Source organism: Pieris rapae, chromosome 3 (genome assembly GCF_905147795.1).
Source record: "Pieris rapae chromosome 3, ilPieRapa1.1, whole genome shotgun sequence".
Lineage (NCBI taxonomy): Eukaryota > Metazoa > Arthropoda > Insecta > Lepidoptera > Pieridae > Pieris > Pieris rapae.
In genome coordinates this window covers 757,714-777,575 of record NC_059511.1, presented here as the reverse complement: position 1 = coordinate 777,575, position 19,862 = coordinate 757,714, and the positions used below count along the sequence as shown (strand labels likewise).

General features: G+C 34.4%; 2 protein-coding genes across 2 annotated transcripts; one reads left to right on the top strand and one right to left on the bottom strand.

Moving 5' to 3' along the window:
* The first annotated feature begins 91 nt into the window (after positions 1–91).
* LOC111002664 (odorant-binding protein 59a-like) lies at positions 92–1,567 on the top strand. The gene is made up of 4 exons (XM_022272840.2): positions 92–481; positions 853–888; positions 958–1,084; positions 1,356–1,567. Exons 1-4 carry the CDS (start codon positions 92–94, stop codon positions 1,466–1,468), a joined length of 666 nt encoding a protein of 221 aa, XP_022128532.2. The 3' UTR covers positions 1,469–1,567.
* A 4,076-nt stretch (positions 1,568–5,643) lies between these two features.
* Positions 5,644–12,934, bottom strand: LOC111002655 (solute carrier family 35 member F5). Its single transcript, XM_022272826.2, has 10 exons — positions 12,570–12,934; positions 12,352–12,486; positions 12,141–12,200; positions 11,799–11,891; positions 11,224–11,376; positions 10,378–10,560; positions 9,785–9,932; positions 9,086–9,245; positions 7,938–8,159; positions 5,644–7,611 (listed from the first exon to the last, which is right to left on the bottom strand). Exons 1-10 carry the CDS (start codon positions 12,723–12,725, stop codon positions 7,545–7,547), a joined length of 1,377 nt encoding a protein of 458 aa, XP_022128518.2. The 5' UTR covers positions 12,726–12,934; the 3' UTR covers positions 5,644–7,544.
* Positions 12,935–19,862: the final 6,928 nt, after the last annotated feature.

The following is a 19,862-nucleotide window of genomic DNA, read 5'->3' as shown; positions in this document are numbered from 1 at the left end:
ACATACGCCAATCAACTGTCAAGAGCAACAACTGTTTCCTGCGCACAAAGTATTAAATGAGAACAATTTTCCCACAGATTCATTTGGCGATATGTTTGCTATCACATTAACATTAGTAATACCACTAGTGCTTTGCGCGAACGAAGGCAACATCCATTTACTAGAGGAAGAAATATCGGAAGCATTGCGATCTTGTTCTTTGGAAGTTCCGAAGACTCGTCAACGTCGAAGTAACAATTATACGCGTATTGATGGGAACAAAGAAAACCACAATCAATATTACCACGAACGTAGAAATAATAGTCAGGAAAATCGGATACACGTACTAAATGGCACAGACTATGACTATTTGGGGTTTGGAGCTGGTGATGTTGGAGAAAAATATATAAAAACTTTACCCCGCCCGGCTTTGAATTATAATAACAATAGCAACGACATATATAGAAATAAACGAGATTTTCTATCTAAGAATACCGATCAGGTACATTTTGTTTTAATAGGACTTAGTACGTTTATAATAGATATAATTTATGGACGCGGTAGCCCGTAAATTCGTGGTTTTTTGTAAATTATTAATTTCAATGCAATAATTTGTCAATTTATCCTTTTCTTGACTCTGAAAATTTCTACATTTATTCATGTATAAAATAATTATATCGGAATACTTCCGGATACATAATTTTATAAAGTAATTTAAATGTGTGAGTTAAGGTGAATTTAGTCTCATAATATAAATACATAATTCGATCACTTCTATTACGCTATTCATAATTAATTATTTTCATCCATTTGTTCCTTTCAATAATTAACGCCTGACATCGTTAGCAATTGTAAAGCAATTACGTTTTTCAGTGCCTGAGTCAATGCGTGTTTGCCAATTTACAAGTGGTAAGTGGTCTTGTGGTTTATCCATTATGTCAAAATAATAGTTATTAACATTGTTAACGGATTTTCCAGATTGATTCTAGGGGAATTCCAAGAGAACCGGAATTATGGAACAAGCTTCAAAGTTCTCTCAATTCACAACAAACCAGTTCGCATCTTAAGGATCAGGTCCACGAGTGTTTTCTGGAGTTGGAGTCTGGTAAGTTCGTTTATTAAATGACTAAATGTTGCATAATGTTATATCACGAGTGATAAATACGTGCTATTATTAAGTATAATTACGAAATACGTTTTGTATTAAATTACTGTTTATTTCAAAATATTATTTCTCCAAAATCCAGCAGATTTCTTCAAATCATATTACATATTTTTAATTCGACTTAGCGTGCAGCCGATGATATATGGTAGGACAAAAAAACAATATAAGGTTTTTCGGTGAAATAACCATTTTTTTTTTTATCATTTCACAGAATCGGAAGAGAATAGCTGCTCGTATTCACATAAACTGGAGCGATGTTTGATGCTAAGAATCTCTGATCGGAAAGCAAATGTAACGAAAACCACGGAAAATAATAATGAATAAATAATAAAGGGTATTGGTAGGCGATGTCGTTTCCTAAATTATACTGATGATGCTATTGAATCATAATTTATTAGAATAATATACCGCATTCAATAAGTTGGACAGTCTGTTATTTTGTGCACGGGAAATTGGCAAATTGGGTGTCAAGACTTACGTTTGAGACTAAGCCTGACTGCCGAACGTCAAAAATGTATTGAATTTTGACATATTAGGGGCCGTTCAAGTATTTTATGTAAGCACTATAGGGGGAGATATTTGATTTTTTTATTTCATTACGTACAGTAATTATTTACTTTTTTACACATACTTATTACCCACACATTGTCTATGCTTGAAAACGAAATACATTTTCGAGGATTCCTACAAAACGTTTATTTATATTTGCTATTGACAGACGCAAGTCGTCTGACAGGAGGAGGGGATAAATTGCAGTACATCTTCTCACGTAATACTTGAAAGGCCTCTAAAAGGACACACAGCACAGTAGAATTCGAAATAATTCTTTCTTCTGAAGATTATACAAAGACTAAGTGGCCTGCAAGGAAAGAGTACTGCGTACCATTAAACACCTGAAAGTTCAGCGACACACCCGCTAGTCCCCGGCATTGCGGGTGTCATAGGCTATAGTTATCACTTTTAGTAATTGACCCGTCAGTCGTCACCCGTCTAATTGTTCGCCTGGTCCATAAAAAAACAAAGTGACAAATCCCTGTTTGTGTTGTATTAAGATTTGGTACTTATTAAATAAACTTCGCTTTTCGGAACCTTGCCTACAGAGATTCCTTTTTAAAATATATTTTAGTTATTACATTTTAATGTTAGTTTTTATAGGTTCGTATAAACCAAAAACTTCTGAACGCTGTAAAATATTAGTACATAATTACATGAACAATAGGATTAAATAAATAAAATAACATTCAAGTAAGTATCTTGTACAGTTCATAAGGAGTCTAATATATTAGGACCAAATATGTTAAAATTAGATAATGAAAGTTTTGTATTTATTTTTTTATAAATATAATATAACTGGATATCCAGGGTAGGAAAATGGCTGAGGGTGGTACACTAGTGGTTTATCCAAGCTGGCATTCTTCAGTTCATGAGGCAATAATTGCTTTGGCAGTGGTATTTTGTACCAAGGAGGGATACAAGCTGCTTGCTGAAATATTAGACACAAAACACTGTTCAAACATTAAACACAGTTTAATATTTTTAAGTTATGACAGATTAACTAGCGATTACTAAATTGAGTTTAAATCCTGTAAGCATATATTTTATATTTGTTATATTCCGCGTAGATATTATTAACAAAGGAATATGTGGGCATAGAGTAGGTAGTTGCGTGTTATACCCACGAGAATGTAAGTTCTATTTCACTATGCCTCCTACTGACGAGGACAAATCATTGTTTTTAATTTATAATATTACTAGCAGACTCGGCCAAGCGTTGCTGTGGCTAAGGTTTTTGTTATATGTACCTATTACATAGTAGTAAATTAATCAAGGGAAACCGTAGGAGAACTTAATATGTGAAACTAAACTACCTTTAACTCAGCGCCATCTGTTAGAATTTTATCAAATAATAAACAAATAATTTGCAATAAAATAAAATTGCGACTATAATTAAAGATCTTACCTATACTATCTCTCAAGTTGGATCGAACTGCACATGGTGCGCGAATTTTATTATAATCGGTTAAGTGGTTTAGGAGTCCATTGAGGACAAACATTGTGACACGAGATTTATATATAAAATTAAGATTATGAATAAACTATTAATTACTTAAGGTACCATGGTGTCACATTACACCATGTTCCACGTGACACCATGGTGTTGCAGCTCCTCACAAACATTGTGTAAAACAAAAAATATGCAAAAAATGAAACAATATACCGAGTTAATTTTGGAAAACAGACATTTTTTATTTTAAATTTAGAGGGCAAATACTTTTAAAAGGAAAATGAATTTGTTAAGAATTTCGTTACATTAACTAATTTGACCCATTTCCAAAATCATTAGTTTCTCTTAGCCATATTACTTTTTTTTAAACATAACAGGTGTCAAGGGACACCCGTTGGAAGAACATTGAGAGTGTCCATGGGCGGCGGTATCACTTAACATTAGGTGAGCCTCCTGCCCTTTTGCCCCCTGTTCTATAAAAAAGAAAATATGAAAAAACATACCAAAAATATTACTGACGCAGCATAAAATAAAACACATCTTAAGTCTTTCATTTCGAGATCCAGTATAATTAAAATACATAACCATTAAAAATACCAATAAAAATTACACTTTATGTACTTAATGTACTGCAGGTGCGAGAATATGTAGATTCAAAGTATGTAATGGGATTGGGGCACAATGAGAACACACTCTCGGTTGCGCTTGTACATGTTTACACCATCTACTTAGGTGTAGCAATGATTCCTGCTCCAATATGGTTAAGTTTCCCTAAAACAAAAATACCATAAATTCTATAACAAAAAAGGGAAATTAGTCTGCATTGTAAGAGAATGGTCACAAAAATAAGGCACAGAATTTATCATTGATATTGTCCAAGGATCTTAAGTTGAAAATTGATAAAAGATTCCTCCTTATATTAAATGCAGTACATAAATTTCATAAAATCCAACATTATATGCAGATTTCTCGAAATCAATGGCAGATTTAGGAGGGGTGGGGGGGTCATGGGGGTCATGACCCACTCAAACAAGTGATAGATTATAAGTATTCAAGCGAAAAGAAGATCGCTAGCATTAGTTGGCCTGAATGTTTGCATGTAACTCACCAGAAGTCAAAGATATTCTGTTCAAAGCGTATTGTTAGTTATTTTATGTGCTGCTTGTGCCTGGTTTACTAAGGCTTGAATACGCTCCATATTCAGTATAACAACGAAGGTAGCTATTTGACCTCGGTAAGCCCAATGCTAGTCGAGCTTCTGCAGTGCGTCCATTGCCGATACCCAAACTGATGGGTTTCGTAAGTCATACGGAAAATGCTGTGGCTGACTGTATGTTTTCTTTATATCCCCTTCAATAAAGCAACCAAAACCTAATTGTTACTGAATCTATATGTCGTTATCCTGTACACCCTTTTTTTTTATAAAACAGGGGGCAAACGGGCAGAAGATGCCCACCTGATGTTAAGTGATACCGCCGCCCATGGACACTCAATGCCAGAGGGCTAGCGAGTGTGTTGCCGGCCTTTTAAGAATTGGTACGCCCACTTACATACTAAACTATAATGTAAATCATTCTCGACTCCAATTGAACACCCCAAAAATTAAGTAGTGACACGAAATTTAAAATTCCAATTTCAATAAAGTCTTAAAGTTAATTTGTTGCTATAATAAAGTTATTAAATTATGTGTATTTATACGTCATTAGCTAACTTATATTTTGGAGTTAATGCGGCATAATTTTAGTTATCCAAATTAGTTCTCGTTCGGTCTTGACCGAACCGAGACCGAACGGGATGGAGGCTCGCTGTGGACGCCCTCTGCCCCACCTATGGGTTATAGGACATAAAGAAGAAGAAGAAAATTAGTTCTCAAAACATTAAAAAATTTAGGTTTTTAAATTTCGCGCTTTTACTACAAATGCTACCGCTATAGAACCTTTTATTATGGCGGACGATAATGACCAGAATACTCTAAAAGGTGTGAGAGAGAAAATATTTTCAAATTTAAAAATAAATAATAATTTATAAAACAGCTATCGAATAATATCATTGAAGCTGAACTTATTTCTGGAAAGACCAAAGGACAGACAGTATTTATACCTAGAATACCTCTGATCTCTTCGGAATTTCCATTTCAATTTAAAAGACTGCAGTTTCCAATAAAATTAGCCTTTAGTTTTACAATTAACAAAGCGCAAGGACAAACTTTAAAATTTTGTGCCATTAACCTCAAAGAATCCTGCTTCTCTCACGGTCAGCTATATGTAGCTTGCTCAAGAGTAGGAAATCCGAAAAATTTATGTATATACTCCGGACAATAAAATGAAAAATGTTGTTTATAAACAAGTATTGTAAATAATGAGAAAACGTTTTCAATAAACTTTTTTTTTTACTTGTCATAGTTTATTTTTTTATTTCGACTCTACCACATCATCTCATATCAAGTCCCGGGCGAAGCCGGGTTTTTTAGCTAGTAATTAATAAAATCAAAGAATCAAAGCTGTTTATTTATTAGGTACATTCAGTTTAACATAAACAATTGCATCTAAAGATTGTGCAACAGATACTGTAAACAAGATTAATATAAAGACTATCTTCCCACAGATGATGGAGGCCAACGATTTGGTAACTTTAGGCCTACCAGAGATCATTCAACGTTCAAAGATCTTTTCATATAATTTAATATTATTCCAGGCATGAAACATATTATCAAAGCCATACTTATTTTAAAACATTCCATCATCTGCATTTCTAAATAATAGAAAATACGGTTTATTTACAGAAATCTTATATACATACCACAATACTGATCTTACATTATATTAAAATAGTTATTTTATATGATTTTTTAAACAAAATTATTTCTCCCAACCAATAAAAATACATATGTATAAAGTACAAACTTAAACACTAAGAAGTCCCGAGGCGGCTTTGAGCTGTGCTAATTTTGATGGTTACGAGCTAGGCTAAAAAAGTTGAATAATTCATTATTAAAAAAATAATGTAATGAACTAGGACTACAATTTTGCTTCGGATCAATGGTATCGGAATTAACAATCTTTCATATTGTTAAAAATTCTTGTCCGTGGGCCATATTACAAAAGGTATATTGGTCCTTCGAGCCGGATGTATTTTTAAAAAATATTATTTTCTTTATTTCACAAATTATTATTTTATACGTCGTTAACATAAGTAAAACTAGTTCAGTACACCAAAATTAGCCCCAATAACCTAAGAAAGTCCTGAAAATTAAATGAAGCTCGAAGAAAGGCATATTTCGAAAATAGCATTGCACTAACTCAGTAATGAGATTAACTAATAATTACAACATTGGCTAAACTTAAACACGATGTGACGAAAATATATAAAATCCAGTAATTAAGTAACTTAAGAATTTACAGAGCAGTGTTTCCCAACGTGGGCCCACGCCCCAAAAGGGGACAATTGGATTGTGTGAAGGCTGTTCGAAAATGTATTAAAATCATTTGGAATTAGAAATTACAACAATTTCCTAGTAATTTCTTTCTATAAAGGGAAAATATGATAGGAACCATTTATGATTTTCTAATTTAAAAGGTATTTATGATAAATAATTGTATATATGCATAAGAATTGTAGTAAATTGCATGGCACAAAAAAAATGGGAAACAATGCTATGAGCTGCTCAGCTTGCTTGGACTTCACATTTGAGATATACAAGTTTAAAATTTTGTTAGTCGTCGCGAAGACCATGAGCGAGACATCTAGAGTTGGTTTAGTGGAACAACACAAAACTTACTTACCTATTAATTACATGTATTCACAAGTCTAGGAAACATTTTATTGTATCTATAAATTCGAAAGATCACAAAATTGATACCCAAACTTTTTTGAAGGTTCACAAAAATACTTTGGACTATAGATTATCTTTGTGTATAAAAAAACGTCACACAAAAAGGCAAAATTAACACTCATACTAATTACAATTCGTTTAAATCCCAGGAAGATGCAACAGAACAATAAATACACTTGAAGAAAACTGAAGACGAGAGTTATTCTCAATGTTGCCATGATTTTTCTAAAGTTTTGAAGTTTTGATAAATAAGGTATTTACAAAAATAGTTTTTTTTTATGGAATGTTACGAAGAATATTAATACTTAAACGTCAATAAATGCTACAACATAGACTAGTATTTGCGTTCCGTTTCACTTAAATTAACTCGCCATTCTTTACGAAACAATATGAGATACTTAGACATTGTGTATAGTCATGTTTTTTTAGTACAAAGCAAAAGCGCGGAGTGAAACACAAAAATGGTATGTGATGATTACTTTAAGTGAAACAATCGCAAAAGGTGGCTTCAGCAAACTCAGTGCTGTGTCAAAAATATTATTCTATACATTAAAATTATCGTGTTACGTCGGATCATCTGATATCAGCGCCTCTGACTGTTCATCCAAATCGGAAATGCTGCGTATCGTCCTGCAATATATTACTTTTGCTCAGATTCTTATGAATGTCATACATGCTATCCTATAAAAATATCCACACGTTTCTCGAAGAGACCTGTATAGTTAGATAATATCGCAAGCCATACAAATAATTAACAAAATTTCTTTTGAGGTAGACCTATTTATTTGTACACTGGAGTTGCTTGCTATTGTTAGTTATAAGATTGAGGCATATAAATATATTTATTTAGGTTAATTGGTGTGGGTATTATTTTGACGTTCTATCGAATTAGAAGCAACTATTAAGGTAGAATAATGTAGCGTAAAAAAAAAATCTTAGCAGAAGAAAATACTCACGTGAGCCGATCGGTCGGCCGAAGTCTGATTAGTAGTCTAGCGGCCGGCGCGGGTAGACCGCTCCTATCCAGCCCAGCGCAGAACCAGCCGCACGTGGCCAGTACGGCCGCACACGATCGCACCACGCCCCCCTCGCCCCGCCACGCCTCAAGGCACGCACACATCACAACGGTCGCACTCAACACGCTTGTTGCTGTGCGCGATGATGTTAGTGATTTACCCCTTTAAGGACATTTCAGTATTAGGAACTGGATTTACATTTTATAGCCCCATCTGTTCTGTGTATAAGTGTGTCAACTAGGATTGTTAAATTGCTATTAATTAGCTGATATCATAGAGTATTAGCTTAGTTCTTGACACTTTAGAACATATTTAGAAATGGAAAAAAAAACAAAAGTAGCGACTTTATTAAATTGATATAAATATTGACTAACGAACTAAGTGAGATGATAAGAGAAATTAGGAGAAGTAGGTACTCCTATGTGTCAAAATAATGCTGAGCCAGGGACAATTAAAACCACAGCACACACGCATTACACATTTAAAACGTACCTTGTTTAAAGAAAAACACTTTTTAACTGATTATAGTTATGTATTATTGTATTTAAACTTATAATTATTTGGACATAATTTTAAATTGACCGTGCTTTACAGCGTGACCACGCACGCTGTAAAGCACGCGAAACGTCGGTTTAAATTTAAAATTATGTCCAAATAATTATAAGTTTAAATACAATAATACGTAACTATAATCCGTTAAAAAGTGTTTTTCTTTAAATGTGTAAAAGTTATGTTAATAAAAGACAATACTACGTACCTTGTTCTTTAAAAGAATTGCTATCTCTCATTCTCTTTTCATTATTGTTATTTTGTGTTTCTGTGTGTTTTGTTAGTAATAAATATGATGTCTATGTTTATGTCATAAAAAAAATTTAAACATAAATTGTGTCAAAAAATTATTTTCTGGCGGTAGTCAGAAAAAACTCAAAAATTCAAACAACAACCGGCCAAAACGCTTCTTTGAACAAGATGACGGGTCAATCTTTTGATAATCTTTCGATAAATTTAATATGACTGACTTACAAGTTATTTTGCTCTTTATACCACCTAAGTGAGATTTTCATATTTCATACTCAACTATCACTTACCAAAGCCACAATGACTCCATTAGCAAAGGACTAAGAGCAGCATCCAGCAACAACCAGCTCCAGAGACGAGGAGAGGGCAGTTCCGCCTTCTCAACTCCCGTGAGTGCCAGTACACCGCCAAATGTCCAAATAAGACAACCGCAAACACAGCCGACTATACCTAAAATGACGGAAATTAAGATTTTGTTCTTTTGGGACGAAGAAAGTTATCACTGATACTTTTCAGCATTAGAAAATCCTATCATTAAACCTCATCTTCAAAGTATCAAATCACCAACTTGTCTTTAAAATTAAATAATGAAATCTCTGATCAGAAACATTTTTGTCGAAAATATTAGAACATTATCAAATACATAATTTTTAAAAGCCCGGGGTGGAACCTGGGATCTCAGTGATGATAGTCGCACACTGTAGCCATTAGGCCGGCAATGCTATATGGGCCGAAAATATACACATAAATGTTTCGATATGGCACTTAATTAATTGTATATTACGGGGAAAAAAATACCAAATACTCGTAATATAAAAAAGTGCGTGCGTATGCAAAGTACACGTGTCAAAAGTAAAACTTCTTTGTAAATTAATTGTTACTAAGCTTCGAAAAAAACGCTGCACATCTTCGTGACGTTTCATCCGTAAAAGTTTTACACTCATGCGTCTAAAGAAGTTTCTACAAATATAACTACAAATTGTACTTACCAACAAGTAAGAAAGAATTAATTCCATCCCCTTTCCTCAATTCCCGTCGAAACAATAGCAAATGTACTGCGTAACAAAGTGCCGAGCCAAGAGCCGATAGTATCGCAGTCCAATTATTCTTATGGCTTTCCGATAAAACCATCACCACCTTGAAATAAATACAATACAGTGCCTCAATAACGCCGATTTAATACTAAGCAGTACTTTTGAAGCTGCGGAAATTAGTTAAAACTGCGGAGCTGTGTACGTTTTTTTTTGTCGCTTTATTGTCCTAGTCCGTAATAGTTCTTTTGTTTACAAATGGGGATTGCTTGGAAGTACTTTATCACGATTTTGCCTAAAAATCGCAAGATATGAATAAAAAAATACAACATAAATGGTAAAGACGTCAGGCGAAAATAACGGAGTACGCAATAGTTCTAATAAGAGTGAGCAAACGAGTAGGAGGCTTACCGGATCTCCCACATAGCTCGCGAGTGCGTTTCCCGCCATTTAAGAATTGGTAGGCTATTTTTTGAAGTACTTGCTTAAAATCCAAGATTCAAACTACACCTTTAAAAACGTAGAAGAAATTATTCTCATCCATCACTTACCATTCCACCTACGGTGAGTAAAACTGAGAGAAATTTCGAGAAGCTGAATCTGTCGGTTGGCGCTTGGGCGAATAAAGCGCCAAGTGATAGCGCAAATGCACTTGTTGTTGACGTGTAAATTGTCGCGGAGCATGTCGACGTATGGAGCAAGCTAAGCCGATATAGATAATTTGATATGAACCACTGGAAAAAAAGGCAAAGTTATAGTTATATAATATGAAGACACACACACCCCAAACTGAAAACTAAAGTGGACGGGTCAAACAAAAGCCAGGCTGATGAGAAGATGGGAGGACGATACAAAAAAGGTATAGCGAGTTCAATGTGGATTCAAACCGCTAGATAACGCCACTTCTTTGATTTTCTCTTTGGGTGATTACGTCAACATTAATTATTTACTTTTTTACAGATATTATCCACACATTACTTGACAGCGAAATGCATTTTCGAAGATTCATACGTAAAAATTAATACATTTATGTACTTTTGAGAGCTATTCTTACTTTTGCTGACAAGAGGAAGGGGGGCTTAATTGCAGTACATCTGCTTTTACTTGAACGGCTCCTATGTATCTGTTTCATGATTCTCAATCTAAGAGGCAAGATCAGAACACACGCCTTCCACTTTTTGGGTAAAGGCAAGCCGAATGTTAAATGTGCACAGAGACAGAAAGTCCATTGGTGCACAGCCAGGGATCGAATCTACGAACCTAAGCGATGAGGCGTAGACCGACACTGCTCAGTCCATATCATAATCTTCTTAACATTTACCATAAACATAAAAAAGAAATTACATTATCTTATAACTTATACTTATATATACTAAATATAGATAGATAAAACTCACAGGTATCGTAAATATAAGTGCGAGACGTATATGTCGTCGAGTGGCTGCTGCCGCGGCACGTCTTTGGGCAAACTCTGAGGCGCGAAGAGAAGCCGACCACGAAAGACGGGCGAGTAATGCCTCACCGGCCATCGCGGCTGACATAACTCGCACCTGTCATTGATAAAATTCATGATTTCACAGAGTTAGCTGCCATCTTTTTTTAAATAAATCATCATGCGAAATAAAGTATTTTCGTGTACATTATTGTTCTCATAAAGTAAAACAATATCTGACATAACTTTATTATAAGGTAAGGGTGGCAACCGCAATTGTCATTATTTGCAGATGACAGAAGTGGATAATAAAAGTTCTGCTTTTAAAAGAATGGCATTAACTTCTATGTTTATGTTTGAGCATTACAGGAAATTAAAATTCAACATCTGTAACAAGAATAGGGCATAGTATTTAAGATATAATTTCTAAGGAATTAGTAGGATTTTGTAGCAAACTAAGCCAAAGGACATTTTCACCAGAAGTGGAATCAACCAAGGTTTCAGTGCATTGACCAATAAGCAACAAAAGCCTGTAAATACCTCAGCTACTTTGTTGAATCTGACGGCTCTTGGGGCTGCATCATCACTATCTGTTGTTTCTCCTGCACGGACTGGCACAAATGTTGAGTCACCCTGGTATAAAATGAAAAACAATATATACCGAGGCAATTTAAGCTAAAAACTGTACTGACACATAAAATATTAATACCATACACCAAACTGACTAGTGTTACAAACTGATAATTTTTATTAGCACTTAAGTCATATTTGAATTACATTTTTTTAAATAAAATCTACCTTAACAGCGCACTTCTTTTAATTCATTACTCATAACAATGTTTATTTGTGTAATTATTTGGTCATATTAAAAACTTTACATACCAAACTATTTGTTGCCTCACTAAACTCATCATCAGTTTCATTTACTGCTTCTGTCAGTTGCTACAATATAAAAAAACATATGAGTATTAAATGAGGTAAAATGTATACTGTTCTAAACAGTGATACAGGTGGTCGCTGTACAACTACTAACACGGTTAAAAATCCTTAATTTATATTTTCATTATTATATTTCATAATTTTGTTTACTTACTGTGTATTCAGCTGGTCGGCATGGATCCTTTGTAGGTGGAGTAAAACACAGTACTAAGAGATATATAAATAATAACGAACTTCTCACATAGGTTACAAGGAAAGGTCTCTCCAATTTCTTCTCAATATATATGTACTATAATAAGAGGAAAGTATTAAGAAATAATATATAAAAGTAGTAAATTATAAATCAACCTAATTACCAAACCTAATGTTTACCTTAGTTAATTCTGAAGAAATTACCCATAAAACAGCAACCAGTAATAGAATAAAAATACCAAATGCATATTTTCTTCTACTAAACACTTGTCCCTCATTTTTGCTGGTTTTATTACTATTCGAAACGCAAAAGTAATTATGACACAAAGTCAGCATCAAGAAAAATGAAAACCGCCGATCAAAATATAATAGTATATTATTAATATTCTTTAATCTTTTATTACTATTATTCGCCTTACGGCCAGGCTAAAGTCTGTACACCATTGACCATACCCTTGTCTTGTCTTACGTATAAATTTTATTATTATTAAATAAAAATATATGAGAAATTATAACAGAATAAAAATTTAAACTTCACAAATCACAAATCGTAAAACAGAAAATAGGCTTTTTTTTTTTTTTTTTTTTTTTTTTTTTTCCCTTTCTTGGCCTGCACGGTTTGTGCGTCAGCCATGTACAAAAGTTAGGAAGTGCATTATTAGGTTTATTGGATAGGAAATTACTACGGAATTTGGAAAAGGATCAGATAAATTTTATTATAAGTACGTATATACATAAAACGTAGGTTATAATTTTATATTGTTATGAAAAATGAAACTAGCTAAAATTTTATATACATCAATATTGATATTAGATAAAAGGACAGAAATAGAAGTAGGAAAAGGAATATTTATGGATAAAAGCGAGGATATAAAAGCGGAACGGTCATGTCTATTGCAGGCAAAAAATATATGGTTAAAATCCCCAACGTCATTGCCACACTCACATGTGTCGTCAGGCAAAAGGTTAAGCCTTGCCAAATGCAAGGGTATGCATGCATGGCCCAGCCTCATACGTATAAGGGTCGAAGTAATATCTTTACCAAGCGTCAAAGTAGAAAACCATGGTTTAGGAGGTATATCCCCCTGAATCATGTTGTAATACCGTCCTTTCGTCTGACTTGAAGAACGCCAAATGTTTATCCAAGAATTTATTAACTGGGATTTAGGAAGGAGAGTTAAATCACAAGAAAAATTTTTGTATGGAACCAGGTCTCCGTCATTGACCGCAGCTTTGGCAAGCCTATCAGCCTTGGTATTGCCAAAGATACCTGAGTGACCCGGAATCCAAGCAAAAGATACAGTGTACTTTTTGATGAAGCATTGATATAATAAATCACGACATGCAATAATTACTGGGTGATTATTTATATTACGGCTAAAAGGAAATCTTTTCAACGCTTGGAGGACACTTTTAGCGTCAGTTAAAATAATTGACTTTTTAAGCTTCATTATTAAAATGTACTCCAGAGACCTCAGCAGACCAAAGCATTCTCCAGTAAATACTGAAGTCTCTGGAGGTAATTTTATTTTCTGTACAATGTCAAACTGTTGATGGAAAACGCCAATTCCCACACACTCCTCGGGACCGGGTTTGGAAGCATCACAAAAAATTAAATGGTAATGTTTCCATTGGCTGTCACTGTCAATAATATCAGTAAATTTGGCATTTGCAGAAAGATCTTGTTTACTTATACCGAAGTCAAACAAAATAGTAGGGTCTAATGTTAATGCATCATAGTTAACACAAAATATAGGAAGGAATTGTGATCTGTGTGTTGGAGCTTGAAGAGCTAAGTATTTTTGGAGACTAATAATAAGGCATGGCGGCGATTTATGAGCCCAGTACGGGTAATTCATACATTCCAACAGAGACCGTAACTTAGAATAAAGAGGATGATTATATACTTGTAATGCCCTAAACAGGAACCTGTCAGAAAGAAATTGTCGTCTGAGGTGCAGGGGAGCTTCAGAACATTCGACCTGCAAAGCGTTAATAGGGCTCGATCTCATAGCCCCAGTAATTATTCTCAGAGCCTTAGACTGGATAATGTTTAACTTATGGAGAGCGACTGCATTACAGGGTTCAAGTATAAATGTTCCATAGTCTAAAATACTCCTTATTAGTGCATTATATAGAAGCTTTAAAGAGAAAGGGTGGGCTCCCCACCAAACTCCAGAGAGACAACGCAGTATATTTAGGATCTTCTCACATTTGGCACTTATATATTTGCAATGAGAGCTTCCTGTAAGTTTCGAGTCTAAAATTACCCCAAGAAATGTTGCTTCACTTTTAACAGGAACTCTAATATTATTATAAAATACAGTTACTGATGGAGGAAGTCTCATACGTGAAAATAAGACTATTATAGTTTTATGAACTGAAAGGCTTAGAGAGTTATTGTCCAGCCAGACTTTTAGCAACTGAAGGGAATATGTCATAGTATCAGATATGTTGTCAATAGAATTACCTGAGATATATAAGAGTAAATCATCTGCATATTGGAGTGAGTTAACTTTACCCTTAAGGGAGGCTTCCAGATCATGAGAATATATATTGTAAAGTAAGGGACTCAAAACTGATCCCTGTGGTAAACCTTTCCAGGCAATACGGGATTGGTAGGAATCTTCTGACATTACTTTAAGCATTCTACCAGAGAGAAGATTTATTATGAAACTTATAAAAATTTGTGGGATATTCAAATTAATCATTTTTTGTTTCAGAATTATAAGGTTGACATTATCATAGGCTGCAGACACATCTAAGAATGCTGCTATCACAGGCTTGTTGTATGAAAACGCCAATCTTAAGTCTGTCATAAATATACTGAGACTATCCATAGTACCCCTGCCTTTCCTAAATCCAAACTGGTTTGGAGATAATAACCCGTTACTCTCAATAAACCATTCTAACCTATTTTTAACTAAATGTTCAGAAATTTTGGATATAACTGAAGCTAATGCAATTGGTCTGTATGATGATGGATCATTAATCGGTTTGTTAGGCTTATGTATTAGGATAACTTCGTGAATTTTCCATGATGGAGGAATATTACCTGATGTTAAAATTGAATTAATTAAACTGAGAAAATAAGAAAGGCTGAAGTCATTTAGGTTTTGAAGAAAAGAATATGGAATTCCATCACAACCTGGGGCTGAGTCCCTAAGTTTTGAAAGAACCCCTTTGAGTTCTGAAAGGCTAAACGAAATGAGTGAATCACTACTTCTGTGCTGGGAGAGGAAAGAAGGCTGTGAGTGAAAAGAGATATTATCTATAAATGGCACATATGGTGGAGCTAATTTGTCTAGAAACAAATCAACTGTACTGCTATCCATAAAATGAGATCTAGGAGGTTTAAAGGCAGATCTGAATCTCCGAATATTTTGCCAAACTTCCGATGGAGAAATGTCTGGTGAAATTGAGGCACAAAAAGATTTCCAGCCATTGAATTTTTTTTGCTTTAATAATTTACGTGTTTTAGTTATAAGATTACTAAGAATATTAAAATTTTGTGTTGTAGAATTTTCTCTGTAATTCCTTTCAGATTTCTTTCTCTCCGCTACAGCCGCAGAACACTCACTGTCCCACCAAGGTGGTGATGGAATATACCCATTGCCACTTTTATTTTTAATTGGAAAAACTTCCTCAGCAGCCTGTAATAGGGCTTGTGTTAAAGCTTCAGCACAAAAATGATTATTGCTGTCATTTACTGGAGGTATGGTTGTTAAATTTTGTTGAACTTTATCTCTAAATAATGACCAGTTGGCTTCCTTAAGTTTATATTTAAGACGGGGAGGAGCCTTTGTCTGTTCTCTAATTTTTTGAGGAAATGATACAATTACTGGAAAGTGATCGCTTCCGTATGAAGACGATAGAGTCCACCAGTTTAATGTAGGAGCAAGGGAAGGGCTACACAGGGTAAGATCTGGTGCACTAATACCCTCATGGGGCTGTGTCCTTCTAGTAGGACAACCGGTGTTTAGAAGGCATAAATTATAATCATCTAAGATGTCCAAGATTCTAGCCCCATAATGATCAGACTTAAAACTTCCCCACATAGTATGTTGTGCATTGAAATCTCCCGTGACCAAAATAGGGCGCGGGAGGGAAGATAGAATGCTACAAATATTGTCAAAGACTTCAGTGGAAGGGTGAGGTATATATATATTTACAATACAAATATTATTTACACTAGCAGCAATAATAGAAAATTTATCACTGTGATTAGGGATGGGTATGTGAACAAATGGCACACCTCCTCTAAGAATAAGTGCAACTCCACCATACCCATCTGTTCTGTCTTCTCTAAGACAGATATGTCCTTGAATTCTAAAATTGAATCCGGGACGAAGCCAAGTCTCTTGAAGAGAGACGGCAAATGGTTTGTAATTATTTAATAAAAAAATTAGGTCACTTTTTTTACTATTAATGCTCCGGCAATTCCATTGAATCACCAGAGACTGGTTTTGTGGATGGTCTTGACTGTCCATTAGTTAAAAAACTTTTTGTAGAAGGGGCATCGTTGGACGGTATTTTAATTATGTCAGATTGTGAAAGGTACTGTATTATAGAAATGATGAGATCCTTTGTTATTATTTCTGACAAATCATTATAGTTGTTGAGACAACCTTTAGAAAAGGAAGGAATGTTGCTGTAATCTTGGATAAGCTCTGCATGCGTTTTTTGATCATATCCCTTACTTACATTTTTAGGACGAGCTTTGGGTTTCATGAATACTGTTTTCCTAAATGACTGTGTGGAAGTCTTAGTAGGGCTTGTTAAATTATAGGGACTGGAATAAGAAATATTCGGACCAGAATGGGCCGATGACGCAGAAGCAACAACGTCTGCATAAGATTTAGAAATTGGTGGATGGACTTTACTGGCTTCTGAATATGATATTGACTTTTTAGCCATTGTTTCTTTAATAGCTTTTTGCCTAGCATACTCTGGGCACTTTTTATCCGTTGCAAAATGAGAACCAGAGCATAAGATACACACAGCATCATCCCTTTCAGTCTTGCAACTAATACTTGAATGGTTGTCACCACATTTGTAACACCTTGGAGTGCCTCTGCATTGCATTTTGGTGTGACCAAAACGGCAGCAATTGAAACATTGCAGTGTGGGGTAAATATAAAGGTCTACAGGTAGGGAGTTGTAACATATAAAGACCTTGGGAGGTAATATCTTCCCATCAAAGGTTAAGACTACAGTCTCAGTTGGAATGAACTTGGAATTCTCTCCTTCAAAGATCTTCCTGTTTAACCTCCGAACTTTCAAAAGACTTCCACAATTCTGCGGAAGCTCAATGTTTTCTAAAATTTCTTTTTCATCCCATTCACACGGAACACCTCTCACAATTCCCATGCGGGTGATTGTGAAAGCCGGAATAAAGGCTTTGTATTTATTTGTGTTGAGAGATTTATGATTTAAAAATAAGTTAGCATCTTGGAATGTCTCAAATTGCAATGACAACATATTCCTCCCTATTTTTTTTATACTTCCCTCTACAATGCTTTTTACATAATTTTTTTTAAGGAAAAATCCAAATTGTATGGGGTGAACAGATCCGGTTTGATTTGTTTCCATGATTTTTTGAACATGGACAACATAAGGCGCAGGGTCTGACGCCTGGTAAAGCGACCTAGCAACGCGAGGATTAATTGAAATACTGTTAGAGTGGGCAGCCTCATTTGGGGGTATTTCTGTTGTTTTAACATCAGACTCGATGACTTTAGGAGTTATATTGTCTTTTAAATCATTAGGGAAATTTTGGGAACTTTTTCTCTTTTTTTCATTTCTAACAGATACTCTTTTTCTTTTAACAGACTTCGTGCTATCCGAACAGTCTGTATCGATAATGGAACCTTCCGTTTCCATTCCAGACGCATCGATTGTAACTACATGAGACACCTGGAGGGATGTCCCTCCAGGGTCTTCGGGCTCCATCATGGACGACAAGAGAAAAATTCTTATCTACATATAATAAAATAAAATAACTTACCAGGCTATTAAGACAAACTAAAAATATAAATAATCAACAATAACTACTACTATATACACCTTATAACTTAACTGATCCTGTATTTTTTATTTAAATTTAATTTTCAAAAGTTAAGCCAAAAAAAAGACGCCCGCCTATTTTTACACTTCCCGCGCTTTTTTTTTTTTAAATAGGCTTTTATACACAGGAGAAATCTCAGAAATCATATATGAAATGTCAAGTGATTGTCAAAAATGCAAATGTCAGAACATAGAACCTGCCATTTAATAAAGAAGGAAAATTGTTTTTTTACTTTCTAACGCTACCCTTTGTTTTGCTTACAGAGATAAAGTGATGTTATGTTGAATTTTAAATCAAAAACAAGAAAATAGAGAGCCAGTTTAGGAATACCAACAAAATACATGTTCCGTACACGTATCAATGATATATTTCTAAACATCAATGGAAAGAATTTTTACAGGTCACTGCTATGTCATGAAAATTTCGTGTAGAACTTGTGTATGTACAGTATTTAATATTTATGTACTTTATTTTTTGTATTACCAATTGACGTCAGCTTGATAGCTTGAGAGATTCCGATAGAACTATACCTACGTACTTAATAGTTCTACCGGAATCTCAAGACAAATATTGAAACAAACATTTGTTGTGGGCAATACTAGGGAAATCGGATTAAATGTCTTGATACTATTTATTGAAGTGAAACTTCTTTAGAATCGTTGATTTCAAGGCGGATGCAACGGAAAAGTGACAGTAAAAAGAGACAGAGACATTTATTCATATGATTTAACGTGGGAGAAAATGAGATAGATAAACTTCTTTCGAATCGTCGTGATTTCAAACCGGATGCAGCGGGAAAGAGAGACAGAAACATCAATTCATAAGATTTAACGTGGGAGAAAATGAGATAGGAGGCATTATACAGCCTCTCTTTACTGCCGCTTTTTTTTGATCGAATTTCAAACTTTCGTTGTTTTAGTTTTTGTCAAATTAAAGATTTATATTAAACTTACAAATTAAAATGTATAATTTTTAAAGAACACACACATTTAGATAGTGGAAAATGATTAATTTATATTTGATTAATTATAAAGACTTTGTTTTTGAAGGTTTCACTTCTACCATGTGTGAATTGCACAAATGTTTTTGAAGTGAAACTTCTTTAGAATCGTTGTGATTTCAAACCGGATGCAACGAAAAAGCGACAGTAAAAAGAGACAGAAACATTAATTCATATGATTTAACGTGGGAGAAAATGAGATAGATAAACTTCTTTCGAATCGTCGTGATTTCAAACCGGATGCAGCGGTAAAGAGAGACAGAAACATCAATTCATCATATGATTTAACGTGGGAGAAAATGAGATAGCAGGCATTATACAGCCTCTCTTTACTGCCGCTTTTTCATTTGATCGAATTTCAAACTTTCGATGTTTTAGTTTTTCCCAAATTAAAAATTTATATTAA

Coding starts and splice junctions, on each gene's coding strand:
- LOC111002664 (XM_022272840.2), top strand. CDS start 92: ATGTTTGCTATCACATTAACATTAGTAATACCACTAGTGCTTTGCGCG. Junction 889..957: donor TGTTTGCCAATTTACAAGTG/GTAAGTGGTCTT, acceptor CGGATTTTCCAG/ATTGATTCTAGGGGAATTCC. Junction 1,085..1,355: donor TTTTCTGGAGTTGGAGTCTG/GTAAGTTCGTTT, acceptor ATCATTTCACAG/AATCGGAAGAGAATAGCTGC.
- LOC111002655 (XM_022272826.2), bottom strand. CDS start 12,725: ATGCTGACTTTGTGTCATAATTACTTTTGCGTTTCGAATAGTAATAAA. Junction 11,377..11,798: donor GATTCAACAAAGTAGCTGAG/GTATTTACAGGC, acceptor TATCAATGACAG/GTGCGAGTTATGTCAGCCGC. Junction 10,561..11,223: donor CACTTATATTTACGATACCT/GTGAGTTTTATC, acceptor CTTTTTTTCCAG/TGGTTCATATCAAATTATCT.